Source organism: Oryctolagus cuniculus, chromosome 10, assembly GCF_964237555.1.
Source record: "Oryctolagus cuniculus chromosome 10, mOryCun1.1, whole genome shotgun sequence".
NCBI lineage: Eukaryota > Metazoa > Chordata > Mammalia > Lagomorpha > Leporidae > Oryctolagus > Oryctolagus cuniculus.
In genome coordinates, this window is record NC_091441.1 from 23,940,113 (window position 1) to 23,960,780 (window position 20,668).

General features: G+C 40.0%; 3 protein-coding genes across 11 annotated transcripts in view; 1 reads left to right on the forward strand and 2 right to left on the reverse strand.

The window, feature by feature from the left end:
• Window positions 1–5,364, reverse strand: part of C10H18orf54 (chromosome 10 C18orf54 homolog) — a 48,107-nt gene extending 42,743 nt beyond the window's left edge. For both annotated transcript variants that reach the window (XM_070050172.1, XM_017344190.3), the window contains exons 1-3: window positions 5,082–5,364; window positions 2,012–2,806; window positions 1,544–1,694 (exon numbers count right to left, since the gene is read on the reverse strand). In XM_070050172.1, coding sequence (XP_069906273.1) covers window positions 1,544–1,694; window positions 2,012–2,806; window positions 5,082–5,364 — 1,229 coding nt within the window. The remainder of the gene's footprint in view (window positions 1–1,543; window positions 1,695–2,011; window positions 2,807–5,081) is intronic.
• Window positions 5,365–7,114: 1,750 nt separating this feature from the next.
• Window positions 7,115–20,668, forward strand: part of STARD6 (StAR related lipid transfer domain containing 6) — a 33,635-nt gene continuing 20,081 nt past the window's right edge. The window contains exons 1-6 of one of the 7 annotated variants that reach the window (XM_051851205.2): window positions 7,115–7,256; window positions 8,282–8,338; window positions 8,417–8,561; window positions 10,812–10,895; window positions 12,589–12,682; window positions 12,862–12,911. In XM_051851205.2, coding sequence (XP_051707165.1) covers window positions 12,593–12,682; window positions 12,862–12,911 — 140 coding nt within the window. In that variant the 5' untranslated portion in view covers window positions 7,115–7,256; window positions 8,282–8,338; window positions 8,417–8,561; window positions 10,812–10,895; window positions 12,589–12,592. Of the gene's footprint in view, window positions 7,257–7,585; window positions 7,636–8,281; window positions 8,353–8,416; window positions 8,562–10,811; window positions 10,896–12,588; window positions 12,683–12,861; window positions 12,912–20,668 lie in introns of those variants that run through there. The other 6 variants (XM_051851207.2, XM_017344192.3, XM_008261327.4 and 3 more) reach the window with 6 other exon arrangements.
• Window positions 16,850–20,668, reverse strand: part of POLI (DNA polymerase iota) — a 58,593-nt gene continuing 54,774 nt past the window's right edge. For both annotated transcript variants that reach the window (XM_051851199.2, XM_051851201.2), the window contains one exon: window positions 16,850–18,043. In XM_051851199.2, coding sequence (XP_051707159.1) covers window positions 17,801–18,043 — 243 coding nt within the window. In that variant the 3' untranslated portion in view covers window positions 16,850–17,800. The remainder of the gene's footprint in view (window positions 18,044–20,668) is intronic.

Genomic DNA, 20,668 nt, shown 5'->3' on the forward strand with positions numbered 1-20,668 from the left:
TGGGAGACCCAGAAGAAGCTCCTGGCTCTTGGCTTCGGATCAGTGCAGCTCCTGCCACTGCAGCCATCTAGGGAGTCAAACAGCGAATGCAAGATCCCTCTCTCCCTTTCTCCCTCCCTCTCTCTCTCTCTCTATCTCCTCCCCCATCTCTCTCTCTCTGCCTCTGCCTCTCTGTAATTCTGCCTTTCAAATAAATAATCTTTAAAAAAAATAACTTGAGAAATGAAGCTAAAAAGAGAAAAAAGATATTCTGGATAGTTATCATCACTATTACAATTTATAAGAGAATTCACCCTAGTCAGAAACTGTCCTAAGAGCTTTATATTCATTTTCTAATCAATTGAGTCTTTGTTATAACCCCAAAATAGCTATTATTTCTCTATCTCCAAAGTTAAGTGAAATAACTTGCATAACATCTCACATCAAGAAACTGGCAGACAGGATGTCAAACAGGAACTACAGCCAGTGTATACACTCAGTGAAGAGATATTCAACTTGGGAAGTAATCAAGAAAGAATACAACAACTTTAAAATTATTAAGACAACTGAAGGCAATTATCAGAGCCTATGGCATGAATCTGGAGTTACCATGATGTATTTCTGGTAAGCACAAATAACAGCTATAAGATTTAAACTCTCCTATGTAAGCGACCAGTTCTAACTCCTACATACATTATAAGCTATGTAAGTGAGCTTTTAAATGATTCTGATAAACTGTATCATAGTAACATTAAGCATGCAAATGAAAACAATATCCGAAAGTACAAAAATTTAACAATAGACCACATAAGAAAATGCATCATCATTTAAGGATAGTAACAACTCAAGAGAAGGTGAAATGTAAATGAGAAGTAATGGATAACTCTAATATATGGAAAGAAACAAGGGTAGAGCTTAGAGTAAAATATACAATAATTTCATAACATTCTTCTACTTGCAAAAAAAGTGCTTTCGTTCTACTCTTTCATATTAAGATATAAATCAGTATTTTATAGAGAACATATAAAATAAACATATAATATAGACAGAAGTTAATGAGTACCTAAGGTTATGAAACACTATTCCATCTTGTGGTAACAAAAGAAAAATGCAGAGCCAGCACTGTGGTGTAGCGCGTAAAGCCGCTGCCTGCAGTGCTGTCATCCCGGTTCAAGTCCTGGCTGCATCACTTCCGATCCAGCTGTCTGCTATGGCCTGGGAAAGCAAAAGAAGATGGCCCAAGTACTTGGGCCCCTGCACCCACATGGGAGACCCAAAAGAAGTTCTTGGCTCCTGGCTTCAGATCAGCTCAGCTCAGGCCATTGCAGCCAATTGGGGAATGAACCAGCAGATGGGAGACCTCTCTCTCTCCTCTCTTTCAAATAAATAAATAAATAAATCTTTAAAAAAAAATCAACTTAAGGCAAGCCTGAAGCTATGTTCTTTGGAATTACAACGTTATTATCACAGTTAATTACAATTAAGCTGTTTTAAAAATATATCTATTGTTCACATGGTACTTTTCATCTGGAAAACTAATGTTTTCCCATTGTCACTTACTTACAAAGGAACAGGAATATTATCCCATGATCTTTCTGCTTCAAGTTTATCTAATGAGCAAGGACTGTCATCCTTTTCCATGGACCTTGGTGATTCTTCAGTGCACTGCTCTAGATTTCTCTTGGCCTTCAGGATAAGCAATTCAATTTTGTCACCTAATTTTGAAAGACTATATTAAAACTCTAAGAAAAAAAAATAAGAGCAAAGCATAACAAAATCTCACAAAGTTAACAAGAAATCATGTAATTTGGAATATGCACACATTAGTAACTAACTTATTTTAAAATGCCATTTCAAGCAAACAAGATATTTTAAGTATAAAGTGATAATACATAAATGAAGATCATAACTATTCTAAAAAGAGATCACTACATCAAAAATAAAACAAAAATTCCTAGATACAGGATCAAATTACAGTTCTTCCTTTGGTTTAAAAAAAAATAAAACTGAAAAACTAAAAACAAAGTATTACCACTGAATGGCTTTTTGGTTTGTCCTGGGAGAAGTGGATTTTCACATTGACATTGGCTGTTTTCAGAATCACATTTGTATTTATTAACTAATCCTTTATCAACATTGAAGGAATCTGAAAAGTTTGAGGGTTCAAAAGAATATGCAAAACAATCTGACTTATTCATAAGCCGAGAAGTTCTTTGTGCCTGATAACTATGTCTAGGGGAACATTGATCTTCTTCAAATGTTCTATAAACTCTTTGACTATTTGCATCAGGTAGCAAGTCTTGATTGTGGAGCCAGACTGGGTATTTGGAATCAGGTATACTAGTTATCCCTGAAACATTAAGATCAGATTTCTGACTTGTGAGCCATCTTGGATAATTCTTTTCAGCGCTGTGTTCTGAACTGTCCTTCAAAGACGATTTCTTGGAAAAAGACAAAGATGATTCAGAAATGCATTTATTAGTTCTATTCACAAGTTTTGGGTTTTTTAGCCTACCACATTGTTTTCCATTTTTATATGTGTATATAACAGGAGTGACTAAGTTATCCTTGCCCATGGTAGTGGAGGATTCTTGGAGATTTGGATTCTGTTCAGTGTTCAGTGAACCCAGTCTTCCAATGCATTTCTTGTTTTTCTTGCCTACTCGGTGACCTGGTCGGACGGAAGTGAAAGCCAATGATCCATCTGCTGGAAGTTTTAATAGATCATCGGTTGTTAGGCTAACAGAGTCTATGTCATTAAAAGTCTCTCTTCTATTAGCTAAGTTTAAGGAGTTTGAGTGCTTTATGTGATCAAGATTTTCAAAAGCTGAAAAACAAAGCACAGGTCTGTTTATCTTCCTTGATCATACATAAATACTTCATAATATTTAACACTAAAGAGTTAAGAACTTTAAAAAAATTAAAAACTTAATATTTTTGCCACTTTTCCCTTATCCTCACTAATGCATTGATTAAAATACAAGAGGTATAGGTTAATAAAATGTTTTATTAATAAATATATTATAGATTAATAAAATATGAATCTCCACATTTTTCTCTAATTTCCTAAATTTTCCTGTGTTCTTTAACTTACTGCTTCAACTTTTTTCATTTAGATATATCTGATACACCAATATAATCACATTGATGTTGGTCAGTCAACGTTGGCTTCAGCACAGAAAAAAGATGATATCAAATAATTGGAAAAATAATTTGCTGTCTCACCTAATTTTGCAATGGCCTGGTATTTACAGAGACCAGCTGCACTAATTCACTAGTTGTCACCTCTAGGAGTTAGAATACAAACCTTTACCTAGACCAATGGCCGCCGCGGCCAGCGCGCTGCAAACGGCGCACCGCGCTGATCCGATGGCAGGAGCCAGGTACTTATCCTGGTCTCCCATGGGGTGCAGGGCCCAAGCACCTGGGCCATCCTCCACTGCACTCCCTGGCCACAGCAGAGAGCTGGCCTGGAAGAGGGGCAACCGGGACAGAATCCGGCACCCCGACTGGGACTAGAACCCAGTGTGCTGGCGCCGCAAGGCGGAGGATTAGCCTAGTGAGCCACGGCGCCGGCTAGACCTATTCTTTAAATGTTCCATGAAGTGCTAACTGGCTGGGAAGGCATATGGCAGAGCAGTTGAGATAATACCTAAGGTGTCCACATTTCATATCAGCATATCTACTTTCAAGTTCTAACTCTGCTTCCAATTCCAACTGCCTGGAAACCAGTAGATTATGACTGAAGTATTTGGGTCCCTACTACCGATATGGAAGGTCTAGATACAGTTTCTGGCTCCTGGTTTCAGCCTGGTCCAATCCTGGATGTTGTGGGCATTTGGGAAGTGAATGAGCAGATAGAAGAACAAACCAGGGGATAGGAAATTTGTTTCTTTTAGATACAATAAATTTTTTAAAAGATTTTTATTTATTTATTTGAGAGGTAGAATTACAGAGAGTGAGAGGGAGAGACAGAGAGAAAGGTCTTCCATCCGCTGGTTCACTCCCTAAATGGCCACAACAGCTGGAACTGTGCTGATCAGAAGCCAGTAGCCAGGAACTTCTTCCAGGTCTTTCACGTGGGTGCAGGGACTCAAGTGCCTGGGCCACCTTCTATTGCTTTCCCAGGCCATAGTAGACATCTGGATCAGAAAAAGAATAGCTGGGACTAGAACCAGTACCCATATTGGATGCTGGCAATGCAGGTGGAGGATTAATTTACCGCATTACAATGCCAGCTCCCAATAAACCTTTTAAAGTAGACAATTTTTAAAACTCAACCCATATTCTTAGGGAAAAAATATTGAATGGCTTATAAACAATTACATTCTTCAAAATTCTCATGGAAGAGCTTATCAAAGACAAATAACAATTTTGTAAATATTATTGTTCAACAGAATACAGATCAAAAAGGCTAACATAGTCCTACACCATCAAGTGGAACTGAGCAAGTATAAACTCAAAAAGGTAGAACTTGTTTAAAGTCATTAGGTTGGTTAATGAAAGAAATAATCAGCAAGTCAATGCTCTTTCCATTAGCTGTAGTAAAATGTCTTGAAGGTTTAGGACAAGCTCCTTCTTCATGCTCAAAAGAGAGGGTGTGTTGTGGTACAGTGTGTTAAGCCACTGCCAGCATCCTAAAGGAGCACCAGTTCAAGTCCCTGCTGTTCCATTTCCAATCCAGCACCCTGCTAACACACATAACAATCAGGATAAATGCCCCAAGTACTCAGGCCCCTGCCACGCATATGGCAGACCCAGATGGAGTTCTAGGCTCCTGACTTTGGCCTGACCCAACCCTGGCCTTTGCACCCATTTGGGGAGTGAGTTAGCAAATGGATGATTCTTTCTCTCCCTCCCTCCCTCCATCTCTCCCTCTAACAAAAAAAAAAAAAAGTTTCAAAATGGATAAATATGAAAATTCCTAGGAACTAGGCAATTATACCATCATCTTACAAAAATATTCAGATTTCAATGTTATTTGTATTACTTAAGTTATTTGTACTCCAAAATATCAAAACATGTCATGCTTTAAAAGACTAAAGCACATCTCTCAAATGTTTCAAATTATAGGAAAAAATAAAATATAAATAAATGCATACCCTTGTCTGGTTTATAAATACTGCTGGAAAACTGTCGCATATTAGTGAAACCTTTACCAATGTCCATCTCCCCAGCACTTGCATCTGGATGTGTCTGACTTAGTTCAAAATCATCAATATAGGCCTGCAGAGCCTGAGAAGCAGAACTGTACAGCTTATTCTTAAACTGAAATGAGCCATCAGAGTTAGAGGAATTACTACCACGCAGGCTGCAGCTTGCCAGGAGAGAAGAGACGGAAGATCCCCGAGAACAAACTCTGTGTTTTGTGTTTGATTTTGCCATGGCTTCCTCAAAATGGGTTATTTCTATTCATTCCCCTTAAAAACAACTGTAAAACAAAAATAAAAGGTTAAGATACCAAGTTAAGGGAATATTGACCATCTGCAGAGAAAATAATAAGCACATAAACTTCTAAAATGTTAATAAATAAAATCTATTATTTATAAGAGACACTGCCTTTTAGGCATTTTAGAGCTTTTTATTATTATTATCCCTTCATCAACAATTCAGAAAACATTTATTGAGCACCCACTATGTGCCTGGAAGGATACAAATATTTTCATGAGCATATACATGGAAAGTACCAAGGAAAGAGTACTCACTTTTTAGCAAAAGTCTTAAAAACTGCTGATGAGAGTCTTTTTCTCTTACAGTGAGATATTCTATGACATCACAATACCTAACACTCCCCTGCACAGACTAGTTTTATAATGGTAAGCCTATCACCTTGTACTTGCAAACAGTAGCTGCTCAGTAAAGTCTTTTTAAGCCATTAGTTAAAACATCAGAAAAAGACGGAACAATGGAGAATATCTTATTCTGTGTGTATGTGCACACCTGCTCAAATAGGAACAAAGTTGATCTGGCAGCCAGGGAATAAACACACATTCATGCATGAGTGTGGGCTGCCCTATAAAAAGAAATACAACATAAGTGGGGCAAGAGATGCCCATAAACTAGGGAGAAGAGAAAAACCAAAAATGATACCTGTGGTTGGGAAGGTCTGTCTGAGAAAAGGAGGGCAGAAGAGTGGAAAAACTCTGTTCTAGAGCGGAAAAGACAGTCTCAGTACCTCCAAACGAGGTTCAAGGCAGAACAAGGAGCATTCTCTGGCCTTCTATCACCTTTTGAGTCGTGGTCCTGGATGCAACAGACGCATCATGGGAAGACGCATCATGGGAAGGCAGGCAGAGATGCCAACATGTAACTTTAGCTAACCCTTTTCCCCAAAAAAGACTGGAGAAAATAAAACATTTTGTTTATCTGTAAAGAAAAAAACCACAAGTTTTATCATAAAATGAGCTAGGAGTATGTCCCCTTCCTAAAACAATACTGTTCATTATTTCCTAATCTTCACTTTGGGTACAACTTCTATTTTCAATTCATACGTTAAACAGATTCGGGTAACCTCTCTTCAAAATTTAAATAATCTGAAAATCGATCAATGTATCCCCTACTATTTTCCTACTACCAAAATTGATAGAATTCTTGTCTACCTTAGTACAGCAATCGTAGGATGTGTATTTGAAAACTCAAGACAGAATGAACAAGCTTTAAATCCATATATGATATGACATGTTCAGAATTAAAATTCCTAAAGAAAAACTAATGTCTAGGACTTAACACATGCTATGATGTTATAAAGTCGGTATGTTTAATTTGAGGCTGCACTTTGACCTCAGGATGGTCATCTTACCATCTCCTCCATACGTGCTCCGGTTCGACTCCCCAGGAGCAAGCCCATCGTGCTGAGAGAACAGAATGTTAGTTAAACTTGGGGCAAGAAACGGCAACTCCGCTGATTCAAAAGGAACGGTTCAAGGTCCATTCCCCGACGGGAGGGTCGCGCAGGAAACGGAAAGCGAGTCCTGGACACAGCAGCTCCGTGACGTGTCGGCTGCAGGCGCGAGCGTGGGTTTATTCTGCAGCGGCGAAGCGGAGACCCCGGGAAGCTTCGCCCGCCCGCGCCCCGCGCCGCGCCGGGGCGCACGGGGCTCACTTCTCCGCCCCTATTTAAGCAGCAACCCCAGCAGTGCCAGACGGAGTCTCCTGCGGGGGACGGTTCACCCCGGATCCCTTTCTTCAGCAGTGAGCGCCACCGCAGGCGGACCGAGAAGCAATCAGACACGACCGACCCTAAAGCGCATCGCCTTCTCCAGTGCCCAGACGCCCAGGTCAGGTTCCCGCCGTGCCGTCCCGGGGCCCATCCCCGCCCGAGAGGCACCCCTTCCCCGCCTTCTTCTGTCTCAGGACCCTCTTCCCTCGGCCTCCCTCGGGCTGTCAAAGGACTGGCTGCCCTCTGGGAAATACGCCGCACTCTCCAGCTTACTTTTCCCACTGAGGCCCCAGAAGTGGTTAAAAAAAAAAAATAATAATCGCACGATCTTTACCGAAAGCTCAGGCCTGTGACCGGCCAGGGGAGGCTACAAAGCATCCCAGACCCGCACCCGGCCCCGCCGCAGGCTCCGCTGCCTCGCAGCTGCCTCCGCCGTCACAGGCGAGGGCGACGCCCGCGCTCGCTTTCAAACTGTCCCAACATGGCGCTGGCTTGCGGTGCGCACGCGCGGCGCTCGGGCGCGGGGCGAGGCGACTGGGGGCGCTGTGGGGCCGCCTCCTTCGCGATGGGGTTGGGAGAAAGTGCGGGTCAGGGCCTACGTCCGCTGCGCTGCTCCGCTACGCCCTCGCGGGCATCCTCTGCGCGGCTGCGTCGCGGTCAGGCTCGTCTTCCCGAGGCCGGCCGCGGGGCTGAGGGAGGGACTCGGCGGGGAAGGAGACTCGGTGCCGCTGGCTTACCGTCCTGTTGCTGCGAGCCAGCCCTGAGACTCCAGTCCCCGGGGAGTTCCACCATCCCCAGACGAGGCGTCGTCTCTGCCCGGAGTAGCCCCCCTACCACTTCTTGCCTCCCCGTCCCACCCAGCCAGGCAGATGCGGGACTGCAGGAGGAAGTCTGGCCAGGGTTGAGATTTAACTCTTTAGAGACCTTGATTTCCAGGGGAGAAGGGCAGTGACCCAACACGGACCGGGGACCCGGCCAGGCAACCCGGAAAAAGAGAGATTATACAAACAGATGTAAAGACCCACTAGCATGCGTGAACTTGTCTACAAGGCTGGGCAGGATGTGAGGTGGTAAATCAAAAAAGAAAACGATGCCAGCTCAATATTATTTTGTGTTTATTTTCCACTGACCCTATGGGTGAAGATACCGTTGACCATTACTCCTGAATATGATCCAACTCATCCGATGTTACATCACCAGGTACTACAGCTGGGGTCTTCCTGTTTGATCTTTTCACTCTTTCTTGCCTACTAAACTTTACCTTCCCTTTTCTGTTAGCAAGTGAGGAAGCCCAGAAGATCAAATTCAGTGTAGCGGTTCAGTTAAACATATCTGTTGTGGCAAGAAGTGTTAGTGATTTGAAAATGATAAGAGTACCTGCAAGAGTTCCAACAATCTGCAAAATTTCTAGTCACTCAATTAAGAAAGTTGCTGAGAGGAAATAAGATAGAACAAGGACAAACCCAGGGGAGTGATTACCCAAAGATTGTTAATGACAAGACCTTTAAAAGTTATGTTTTTATTCCACGTTCCACCTAAGTGGCTTTTTAACCTATCTTTCCTTGAAGTAATGTCTTAAACTGTTCTTTTAATAAACAGTTTTTAAAGTTTTCTTATTATCTCTTTTGTCCATCTTGGGTCATATACAGGGAGCTTCAAAAGTTTGTGGAAACGTATATTATGGTAAAAACTATGCATAGATTTCAACATTTTTTTGCATCAAGATAAACTTACCTTTTAATTCTATTTTCCTAGATTTTTGAAGTCCCCTTCTACAACAAATGTTTCTTAGTGAAAATATGAAGTATGAATAAAAGACACTAAGTAGATATAAAGGAAATTAGCAAATGCAAGTGTACAAGGGAACTTCAAAATGTTGTGGAAAATGGAATTATAAGATAACAATAAATACAAATTCTGTTTCTCAACATAAGCACCATCAATTTTAAGACACTTTTGTTAGTAATAACACAAGCCCTTTAGTCCCTCCCTAAAGATCTTAGGGTCTTAGGAATTTAACTATGTCATTGCAGTGCTTTTTTATTTGATTAAATGAACAAAACGGGTGCCCTCTAAATATTTTTAAGATTAGAAAACAGAGGCCGGCGCCGCGGCTCACTAGGCTAATCCTCCGCCTAGCGGCGCCGGCACACCGGGTTCTAGTCCCGGTCGGGGCGCCGGATTCTGTCCCGGTTGCCCTTCTTCCAGGCCAGCTCTCTGCTGTGGCCAGGGAGTGCAGTGGAGGATGGCCCAAGTGCTTGGGCCCTGCACCCCATGGGAGACCAGGAAAAGCACCTGGCTCCTGGCTCCTGCCATCGGATCAGCGCGGTGCGCCGGCCGCAGCGCACCGGCCGCGGCAGCCATTGGAGGGTGAACCAACAGCAAAGGAAGACCTTTCTCTCTGTCTCTCTCTCTCACTGTCCACTCTGCCTGTCAAAAAAAAAAAAAAAAAAAAGATTAGAAAACAGAAGGAAGTCAGAAGGAGGAGCCAACTCAAGGCTATAAGTTGGATGCTTATTGATTTCCCATTAAAACCCTTGTAAAAATACCCTTGTAGCAGGAACATTATTATTCTGGAAAAGGCCTTTGCTAAAGAAGCTATTCTAGGCATTTTTCTGATAAAGCATTGGCTGACATTCTCAGATTGCTGGCTGGCAGATGTTATGACTCTTTGATCCTCCAGAAATTCAACAAAGTGCCTGACCATCCCAAAAAACTGTTGCTATGACTTTTGCTTTTAACTGGTCCACATTTGCTTTGACTGGACCACTTCTACCTATTGATGCTACTTCTTTGTCTTCAGGATCTTACTAACAAAGCCATGTTTCACCTCATGTTAGAATTTTTCAGTGAAGTGCTTCATGGTCTTTATCCCACTTGTTTCAACTTTTCATCGAAAGCTCTGCTGTTGTCTGTAGCTGAGACAGTACAACAGTTTAGGCACCTATCAAGCAGAAAGCTTGCTCTATTTTAATTTTGTATTAAGAATTGCGTAAACTGAGTCGATTGAGGTATCCATGGTGTTAGGTACTGTTCCTGTTGTTTGTCAGGCCTCATCAATTATAGTATGATCAAAATCATTTTTTTTTCTCACAAATTGACATGAACAAGCGCTTCTGCAGTCTTCATCTTTTTGTTTTAAAATTTTATTTATTTGAGAGGTAGAGTTTTAGACAGACAGAGAGAGAGACAGAGAGAAAGGTCTTCCACCCACTGATTCATTCCCCAAATGGCTGCAACAGTCGGAGCTGCACCGAAGCCAGGAACCTGGAGCCTCTTCTGCATCTTCGTCTTTAACATTATTTCATCCCTTCTTCAAGTATGTTATCTGTCCATTTGTAAACTGCTCATTTATTTTGGCAAATGTTCCCATAAACTTTTTTTAAAGTACCAGTGAGTTCACTATTCTTGGAAGTTTGATCTTGCTTCAATTTTAGCAGGATTGATTTGATAGAGGCTCTTTCCAAATTAATGTCCTATTCTGTAGTGCCTCACACTAACTCCTCTTCAGACATGTTAAGACTAGTTAGTTACTCCTTGTTTATTTGGTGCAGAGAAATTTTGAAATCCATGTATTATTTTTTCATAGCATACATTTTCCGTGAATATTTTGAGGACTCTTTACAATGATATAATTAATGAATCAAAATAATTCCACTTTATTCTTTCACAGGTTAAGAGATATGGAGATTTCCATGAGGATCTGGAGACGACTCCCAAAGGTCACTGAAATTTTGGATTAGGTTTGTTAGAAAAGGTAAAGAAACAAGAACTTTACTAGGAAAGAGGAGATGATAATGGTGTACTAAAGTTTTTCAAATGTAGATGGTCAACTTGGTGTTGTACCTTGCTGGAGAATTAAATCTAAATAAGAGAAAACATAATTGTGATTCAACCTAAAGAATTTTAGGTATCAAGGGAAGAAATGTTCTAATAATTAAACTTGAAGAAGGTTTATTGAGATGCTTCAGGAAAAAACTCTTGAGTTTTTTTAAATGAAGGATTTGTCTGTTAAAAGAAAAAAACTAACATCCTGATTACTTAAAATAGAGCCTCACACTATTTCAAGCACTTTTACATACGTTAACTCATTTAAATTTCCTAACAACTCTAAGATAGGTATTTACCCATTCTATACATATGAAAATTGAAGTTCAAAAGTTAAGCAGTTTACACAAAATAATATATCCAGTGGTGAGTGGCAGGGTTTGAATCCCATGGGGTGATGTTTGCACATTCTTTCCACCATATCTACCAGCTTCTCCTAACTGAAAACTGACGCTAGGCTAAAGAGCCCATAACACTGTAGCTTCCAGAACTCATGCACAGCAGAAACAGTTTCTGATGCAACTGTCTTTGCTAAACCTACCCACAGTACCTACCTTAGTCCCTTTGGGCTGCTCCAAGAAAGTACTGAACTATAGGAATTCATTTCTCACAAATCTGAAAGCTGGAAGTCCCAGATCAGGGTGGCATTATTGTTGGGTTCTAGTGAGGACCCTCTTCCGGAATACAGACTGCTAACTTCTGGTTCCACCAGACTTGGTGGGAGGGGAAAATGAGCAGGCACATCCATTCATGAGGGCTCTATCCTCATGACCTAATCATCTCCCAAGGGGCTCTACCTCCTCATATCATCACCTCGGAGGTTAAGATTTCAAGATAGGAATTTTAGGGAGAAAAAAATATTGAATCCACTGTTCTACCTTGCTTGAAATGGAGTTAATTTGAACTTGTTTCTCTCTGAGGAGGTGACATTTAAGCAAAGTCACCAATGAACAAAGTCAGTCATGTGAACACATTGGAGAAGGATGTTCCCAGCAGAAGGAACAACAAGTGCAAAGACCTGAGTTAAGAAGTCACTTGGTTATATTTGAGGAACAATCAAAAGTTAATTTGATTGGAGCTGAGTGGACAAGAAAATCAGTAGTAGTAGGTATGTTTAAAGGGAAGCCAGAGGTCAGATCATATACTGCTAATGCCGCTCACTCTAAAAAGATGGTTTCCCAAGAATATGTGATCCTTTCCAAGAGAAAGGAAGCATGATTAAGCTGTTTGGCACAATAATGACTTACTGACTAGCATGTGCCAGGAGCTGGAGTAGGATATTTAAGTGCATTATCTCCTTTAATCTGCACAAGTTCTATATCTTGAAGAAAATGGGGAAATAGTAATATGAAAGTAACATGATTCAAGTAATAAGTGGCAGAGGGAGGATTTGACCCAGGTCTCTTTGATTCCAAAGTCTGCCTTTTTTCATTTTACTGTATTTTCTTATTTAGAAGACTGAATAAGGAGAAAAAGGTTCATGTGTGCATATAACCAATAAGTAGTTATTATTCATTGCTGTGTGACAGACACTGTAGAATAGTGTTAAAATATAATATAGCATTTTTAAAGTGTTTATATGATTACATTCTCACCAGTTATTTGTTTTTAAAACTTTACAGATAGATGGACTATAAGGCAATTGCCCAACAAACTGCCCAAGAAGTTTTAGGTTACAGTCAAGATATATCGGGCTGGAAAGTGGTTAAAACTTCAGTAAGAAAACAAGTTAAATATGTTTCCAGAGTTTGTTTTTCAATGAGAAACAATTCCTTGTGCATTTATTTAAAATATTTCTTTTACAAACCAAAAAAAATCTTTTTTGCTTTTTTTTTCATTTTAATTTTTCTATACCTGACAGCTAATTTATCTGTGAATTTTTATTCCCCTTTGAGAAAAAGATAACTGTTTCCAGCAAGACTTCTAGAAGATTCCTGGGAAATCTGTGAGTACAATTTTCTATTTACAATCAGTTTTTAAATTCAAAGATATTAACATATCTGGAATTCAATGCTTGTTTCATTAACTGTAACAAACTATTAATTAGTAATAAGGAAATATAAATTATTAAGTCCCTAGGCTGAAATGTAATATTTTTGGGTTTTTTTTTTTGTGTTTGTTTTTTAAAGATTTATTTATTTATTTGAAAGAGATACACAGAGAAAGAGAGAAAGGTCTTTCATCTGCAGATTCACTCCCCATTTGGCCGCAACAGCCTGAGTTGCGCCGATTCGAGGCCAGGAGTCAGTCTCCATGTGGGTGCCGGGGCCCAAGATCCTGGGTCATCTTCTGCTGCTTTCTGAGCCCATAGCAGAGAGCTGGCTCAGAAGTGGAACAGCCCAGACTTGAACCAGAGCCCATATGGGATGCTGGCACTGCAGGCGGTGGCTTTACCCACTATGCCACAGCGCCGGCCCCTGAAATGTAATATTTTTTAAAAATATATTTATTTATTTACTTGAAAATCAGAGATAAACTAAGAGAGGGAGAGACACACAGGGAAAGATATCTTCCATCCACTGGTTCACTCTCCAGGTGGCTGCGTGAGGTCAAAGCTAAGAGACAGGAGCATCTTCCAGGTTTTCCACCTGGTGGCGGGGGCCCAAATACTTGGGTCATCTTACCACTTTTCCCAGGCCATTAGCAAGGAGCTGAATCAGAAGTGAAGCATCCAGAACATAAACTAGCACCCATATGGGCTGCCAGCAAATCAGGCAGTGGCTTTACCTGCTATGTTGGCCCCTGAAATATAATGTTAATCAATTACAGCAACTATGTGCCACCTGATCATTTATATTCAACTTGAAAGCAATCATAAAAAAACTCTCCTGGTGAATAATTTACTGAGATAAGAAAGTTCCAATTTAAGAAATAATAACTATAAAAGCCAGTTTGGTACTGTGTGAACAGTAGTGTTTTACGATCTACTTATTTATTTTTTAAAGGCAGAGACAAAAAGAAATATACAGGCAGAGATCAAATACTTTCAGGGCTAGGTCAGGAACTCTAGCAGCATGTCCCACACAAGTGGAAGGGACCCAGCTATTTAATCCATCACCTACTGCATCCAAAGATGTGCTTTAGCAAGAAGTGGGAAACCATACCCAAGCCAAGACTTGGACCAAGGCATTACAATATTGGATGTGGGTGTCCCATGAAGCATCTTAACTGCTAAGCCATATACCTGCCCAAATTTTGTTGTTTTTTTAAGCCCCCCACCTTTCTGCTAAATGAGTCACTAAATATTTGTTTTCCTCATTTTATTTCTCTTACTGATAAATGTGATTTTTTCTTGAAGATGCTTTTATGAACCCTATTATTTGAAATATCTATTTCAAGTAATATTCAAAATATGTACTTTAAATAATAAAGGAGAGTGTGCTATTTTAAGTGTTATTTGCTAGAATTGTTTATTTATTGCTCATGATATCACACCAGTGCCATCAGCTCATTTTATTATTGAAGAGACCAAATTATACTCAACTCCTTTTCTTTTGGAGTTCACTCCTTCTTTCACTACCCCATTTTGTGTTTTTTTAATCTAAAATTTAGCTATCTTATACATGAGTTCATTTTTTTTTCTGTTGGACAAAGCTTGTATGACTTCTTCCATTTATTTTAAGAATTATTAGGAAAAGAATTCCTACCTTTTTTGCCTAAATAATTAATGAATCTGGTAGTAACATTTTAAAACCAAACCAGGGAGAGTGGGTACAATAGAGTCCAGGTACACTGTGAGAATAGACTTATAGATAAGGTGGCTTTCAGTAACTTAAAGATCAGACTAGTGTAGACAGCCACTTCTACATCAAGAAAAACTTGGAAGTTATTCATTCTGCAAATACTTATTGAGTATTTATATGCAACATATGATACACAATGCCTAGGGCCATTCAAAGAATAACCTCCCTAAAGCTGTTTTAATGCTTAACTACAACCTTTTACCAGAGATGCTTTACTCTTAATGTAAAACTAAACAAAGAAATAATTCGAACTTTTTGCTCTCACATTTTGAGTGAAATTTGTATATACTGTATGCTGGGTATCTATTGGTATACAGCAGATTACCCAATAACTTACCAGCGTAATCATTTATCATATTATGGTTTCTGTGGGTTGGATCTAGGCACAGCTTGACTTGGTGCCTCTGGCTCACGGAATCTCACAGTGCTCCGGCTGGAGCTTAGGTCTCCTCTGAGGCTCAGTGGAGGGAAACTGCCTCTGAGCTCTGTCACAGCTGTCAGCATGATCCAGTTCCTCATGGCCTTACTAGATCAAAGGCCTCAGTTCTTGAGGACTCTTGGCTAGAACCTTCTTTAGTTTCTTGATGTGTGAGCCTCTTTATAGCACTTCACAACATGGCAGTTTACTTACCTCAGGATGAGGGGTCCAGGAAACAGCAAGAGAAAGAAAGATCAAGCAAGTCAGAAGCCGTCTTTCTGCAAACTGATCTCCAAGTGCTACCCCATAACTTTTGCAGTCTTTTGCTGAGTAGCAGTGAATGACTAGATGCACTCATGACCCAGAGGAGATTACACAGCACGTCAGTACCATCTGGTGGAGTGTATTAGGGCCCATTTAAAAGGCTATCTGCTGCACATTGACTTTGGCAAAGTTTTTTTTAAATTCTGTTTTATAGTTAAGCTATGGATCCATAAATGTCAAACATAGTTTCAGAATTAAGATTGATAAAAAGTACATAAAACTCAATTTTGCATGCATGCTTTCTCAGGCACAACACAACCCACTGATTCTTCCACATTTTTCACATTTATGTGTAGAAAGAGAGTATGATTGAAGCAGTTTGTATTCATCAAATGTACTTATTCACTTTTGTTTTTTACTCAAGGAAGGTTTTATTTCTTTTAAGGAATATATTAATACATTAGATCCTCAGGGTCACAGCAAATGCATAGTAATTCCTACAACAAACTTTTCATCAATTTGCATGCTAATGTGATAGTAATACAAAGAGAACAATTCGATGTAATTCATAGATACAATTCTAAGAATATAATGATATTTCCCTCACCTCACCTCCCTCTTTCTTTCTTTTTCAAATTTTAAGGTAATATTCTAATTTATATATTTTTAATTTATATTATATTCAATTAATGCTCCACTAATAAATAAAGAGCTCAACAAGTAAAAAATAAAAATATCTTAGTTCATTGGGGATCTAGGCAAGGGCTGTAAATAATAATCAAATGAAAATATGTCTATTTCATACATATACAATAAATCATTTAAACTATAGTAGTTTATTTATATTAACTACCACAAATAAGAGAAAACTTGTATTTTTCTTTCTGGGTCTGGCTTATTTCACTTAGCATAATGATATCCAGTTTTATCCTTTTTTTTCTTTTTGCAAATGTCAGAAATGTATTCTTTTTTATGACGGAGTAGTATTTCTTCCTGTATATATATATATATATCACATTTTATTTATCCAGTTATCAGTTGATGAACATCTAGGTTGGTTCTATATCTTAAGTATTGTAAATTGAGATGCTATAAACATGGGAGTGCAGGTAACTCTTTCATATACTACTTTCATTCCTTTGAATATATTCTCAGGAGTAGGATAGCTGGTTCACATGGTAGATCTATTTGTAGTTTTCTGAGGACTCTTCATACTGTCTTCTATAATGGTTAGACCAGTTTACATCCCCACCAACTGTGTATTAGGATTTTCACCAGCATTTATTATTTTTTTGATTTTTGAATGATAATCATTCTAACAGGGGTGAGGTGAAACCTTATTATGGTTTTTATTTGCATTCCCCTGATGACTAATGATCCTGAGCATTTTTTCACATGTCTGTCGGCCATTTTATTTCATTCTTTGTAGAATACCTGTACATATCCTTTGCACATGTCTTTTTTTTTTTTTTTTTACATTTTAAGCTTTTATTCAGTGAGAAAGATGCATGGGAGAGTGAGGTCCCTGTCTAAAGGAGAGAGGTAAATCTGTGTTCATACCGAGTACCAGGAACCAGCCCTGTGGAGGAGCATCTAGGCCAGGAAGCATGGGGTGGGTGGCCCAAGGGCCACATGCCCAGAAGGTGCAGGGCTGCAGCCAGCCCCCTACTGCTCTATTTATTACATGATAGGATTTCAATTTTTTTTTAATTCATTAAGACTGCTTTATGGCCTAGTGTATGATCTATCCTAGAGGATTTTCCATGCACGGATGAAAAGAATGTGTATTCTGCATTTGTGAGATGAAATATTCTATATGCATGTATTGGGTCTATATCTGTAGCGTAGATTAGTTCTGATATTTATTGAGTTTTTGTCTGCTTGATCTGTCCAGTGATGAAAGTGGGGTGTTGAAGTCCCCCATTATTATTATACTGGGTTATGTCTCCCTTTAGATCCATTGACATTTGTGTTATAAACTGGATGCCCTGGCATTGGGTGCATGTATATTTACTATAGTCATGTGTTCTTGTTAAATGATCTCTTAATTATAATGACCTCCTTTGTCTCTTTTAACCATTTTTGTCTTCAATTCCATTTTTGTCTAATATGAGAATAGCTATTTCTACTATGTTTTGATTACCATTTCATTGAATATCTTTTTCCATCCTTTCACTTTGAGTCTGTGTGTATCTTTATTGGTAAAGTATGTTTCTTATAGGCTGCATATAGGTAGATCTTGTTTTTTCAGCCTTTCAATCAGTCTGTATCTTCTAATTGGTAAATTTAGTTCATTTACATTCATGGTTCTTATTGGTAAGACATGACCTGGTCCTGCCATTTTTCCATGAATATTCCTATTGTTTATTTTCAGTCTCCCTTGTTCTGTTAACAGGAGGTTGTGTGCCTTCACATTCTCTCATCATGCTGAATGTCTTTTTCTGTTTCTGTGTGTAGTACATCCTTAAGTATCATTTGTAAGGCTGGCCTGATGGTGACAAATTCTTTCAATTTTTTCTTGTCTTTAAAGATCTTTATTTCACCTTCATTTATGAATGAGAGCTTCACTGGGTAAAATATTCTGGGTTGGCAATTTTTTTTCTTTTTGGACTTGGATGACATCTCTTGGTTCTCTCTTGTCCCATGGAGTTTCTGTTGAGAAATATGCTAATCTTAGGGCAGATCCTTTAAAGGTGACATTTTTAAGGAGGCATTTAAAGGTGGCATTTCTGTCTTGCATATTTTAAGATATTCTTTTGATGTTTTACTTTTAAAGTTTGACTGTAACGTGTCGTGAGGAAATAGTCAAATCATTCCTATTTGGGGTTCTATGTGTTTCCTGTATTTCAATGTACACATATTCTAAATATATGCATATATATATGTATGTATATAAATATATGCACATATAATCTAAATTGGAGATTGTTTTCTGCTGTCCATTCACAGAATAAGTTTTCTCAACCATTCTATTTTTACATACCTTTGGAAGTCATAAGACATAAGTATTTGGTTATTTGATTGTATCCCATAGATCCCAAATACTGTTTTCAGTCTTTCTAATTTTTTTATTTTTCTTTCATTTATTTTGTCTGACCTATTTCAAAAGGTGTAGCACCTCTGGCTACAGTCAGTAGGGGGAGAGAATGTTGGAACTGGCAATTCTCTGTGCCAAGATGAACCAGCTGATTCATGGCCTAGAGTGAGTTCATGATGCCTGCAAACCCACCCAGACACATGCACCATTCAAAATACCAACCCACTTTCTGGTATATCCACTGAGCCTTCTGTGAGATCTGTCCAAGGACATGGAGAACCCTGAGTTTCTACAGTCGGACCACACAAACATGAACTCAGCTTGGAGGCCTGCGCCCAGGACTCTGACAGCCACGGGGTGCACTGTGTCCTCTCTCTGCCCTGTGAGTTACCCCATCCCCTGGAGGAGCTGCCATGATTCCCAGGGTAAGGACAGAGATGTCTGCAGCTCTTCAGAACCTTGATACTGCTGCTTTTGAGGGTAGGGGAAGTACAGTAGCTGCTCAGGACCGTGACAGTGCCCCAGGCTGGACTCAAAGAACAATGAAAGTCTCCCTTAGCCAGAGCCACCAGTGGTGTAGGCTCTGACAGCCTCCTGTCACCTCAGCTGGGTGCCAGCCATAAAGATGCAGGAGTTACTGGTGGTTTGCAGCCAGCAGCTGTTGTGTCCATACTTGTTCCTCACTGCTCCACAGAATCTCTGTTCTGTTCTTCCATCTCCACTGAAAATTTCTCTCAATCAGTTCATGAGAACATGCTTCTTTGTTTTTCTGGAATCTCTGGCTGCAGGCAGTACAACTTCTCCCTATTCAGCCATCTTGGATATCTCAAATTTACTTATTCTCTATCAGTTATGGCATGTATTTAGGTTCCACAAGGAAACCAAGCTGAACATGTTGGTCAGGTTTGTCTGCTTCATTTAAAACTTTTCCTTCCCCAGTCTAGAGTCCTAAGCTGCTGAACTCAGGACCCTGGAATTCAATTTAGATCTCCAGGGGCCAGTACTGTAGCATAGCGAGTTAAGCTGCAACCTGCCACACCAGCATCCCATATGGAGGTCATTTCAATCTCGGCTGCTCCATTTCTGATCCAGCTCCCTGCTGATGTGCCTGGGAAAGCAGCAGAAGATGGCACAAGCACTTGGACCCTTGCCCCCATGTGGGAGATCTTGGATGATGCTTTGGCTTTGGCTTGACTCAGCCCTGGCCATTGAGGCCACTTGGGGAATAACCAGTGGATGGAAGCTTGTGCTCTCTTGCCTTCTCTCTGTCTGTGCATCTGCCTCTCTCTAACTGTGCTTCCTTTTTTAAAGATTCATTCATTCATTCATTCATCCATTCATTTGAAAGGCAGAGTTACGGAGAGGCAGAGTCAGAGAAAGAGAGAGAGGTCCTCCATCCACCGGTTCACTCCCCACATGGTTGCCACAGCGGGAGCTGTGCCGATCTGAAGACAGGAGCCCCTTCTGGGCCTCCCAAACAGGTGCAGGGTCCCAAGGATTTGGGCCATCCTCCACCACTTTGCTAGGGCATAGCAGAGAGCAGAGCTGATTCGGAAGTGGAGCAGCTGAAACTTGAATTGGCACCTATATGGGATGCTGGCACTGCAGGTAGCAGCTTTACCCACTATGCCACAGTGCTGGCCTGATAAATAGATCTATAAAAAAAAAAAAAAAAAGTTTGTCAACTTCAAGACACCTTTGTAAGTTGTGGTATCAGCCATTTAGTCCATTCCTAAGGGTCCTGGGAACTTAACCATGTCAGGGCAGTCCATTTTACTTCGTGTATGATTAGCAGGGAAAAAAGCGAGGTGTGCATTAAAGAATTTTTAAGATTAGAAAATAAAAAGCTGTCAGAAGGAACCAAATCAGGGCTAAAAGGTGGATGCCTAATCATTTCCCATCAAAACCTTTGTAAAACTACTGTGTTGGGCCCAGCATTGTGGTGCAGGGGGTTAAGCCACCACGTCAGATGCTATCCTCCCATATCAGTTATGATTTGAGTCTTGGCTACTCCTCTTATCCAGCTTCCTGCTAATGTGCCTGGGAAGGCAGTGAAGGATGGTCCAAGTATTTGGACTCCTGCCACCCACACAGGAGACCAAATGGAGTTCCTGATTCCTGGATTCAGTCTGGCCTAGCCCTGGAAATGGGAAGTGAACCAGCAGATGAATGATAATCTCTATTTGTGTGTATGTGTATGTATATGGTGGGATGTTTTGCCTTTCAAATAAATAAATATA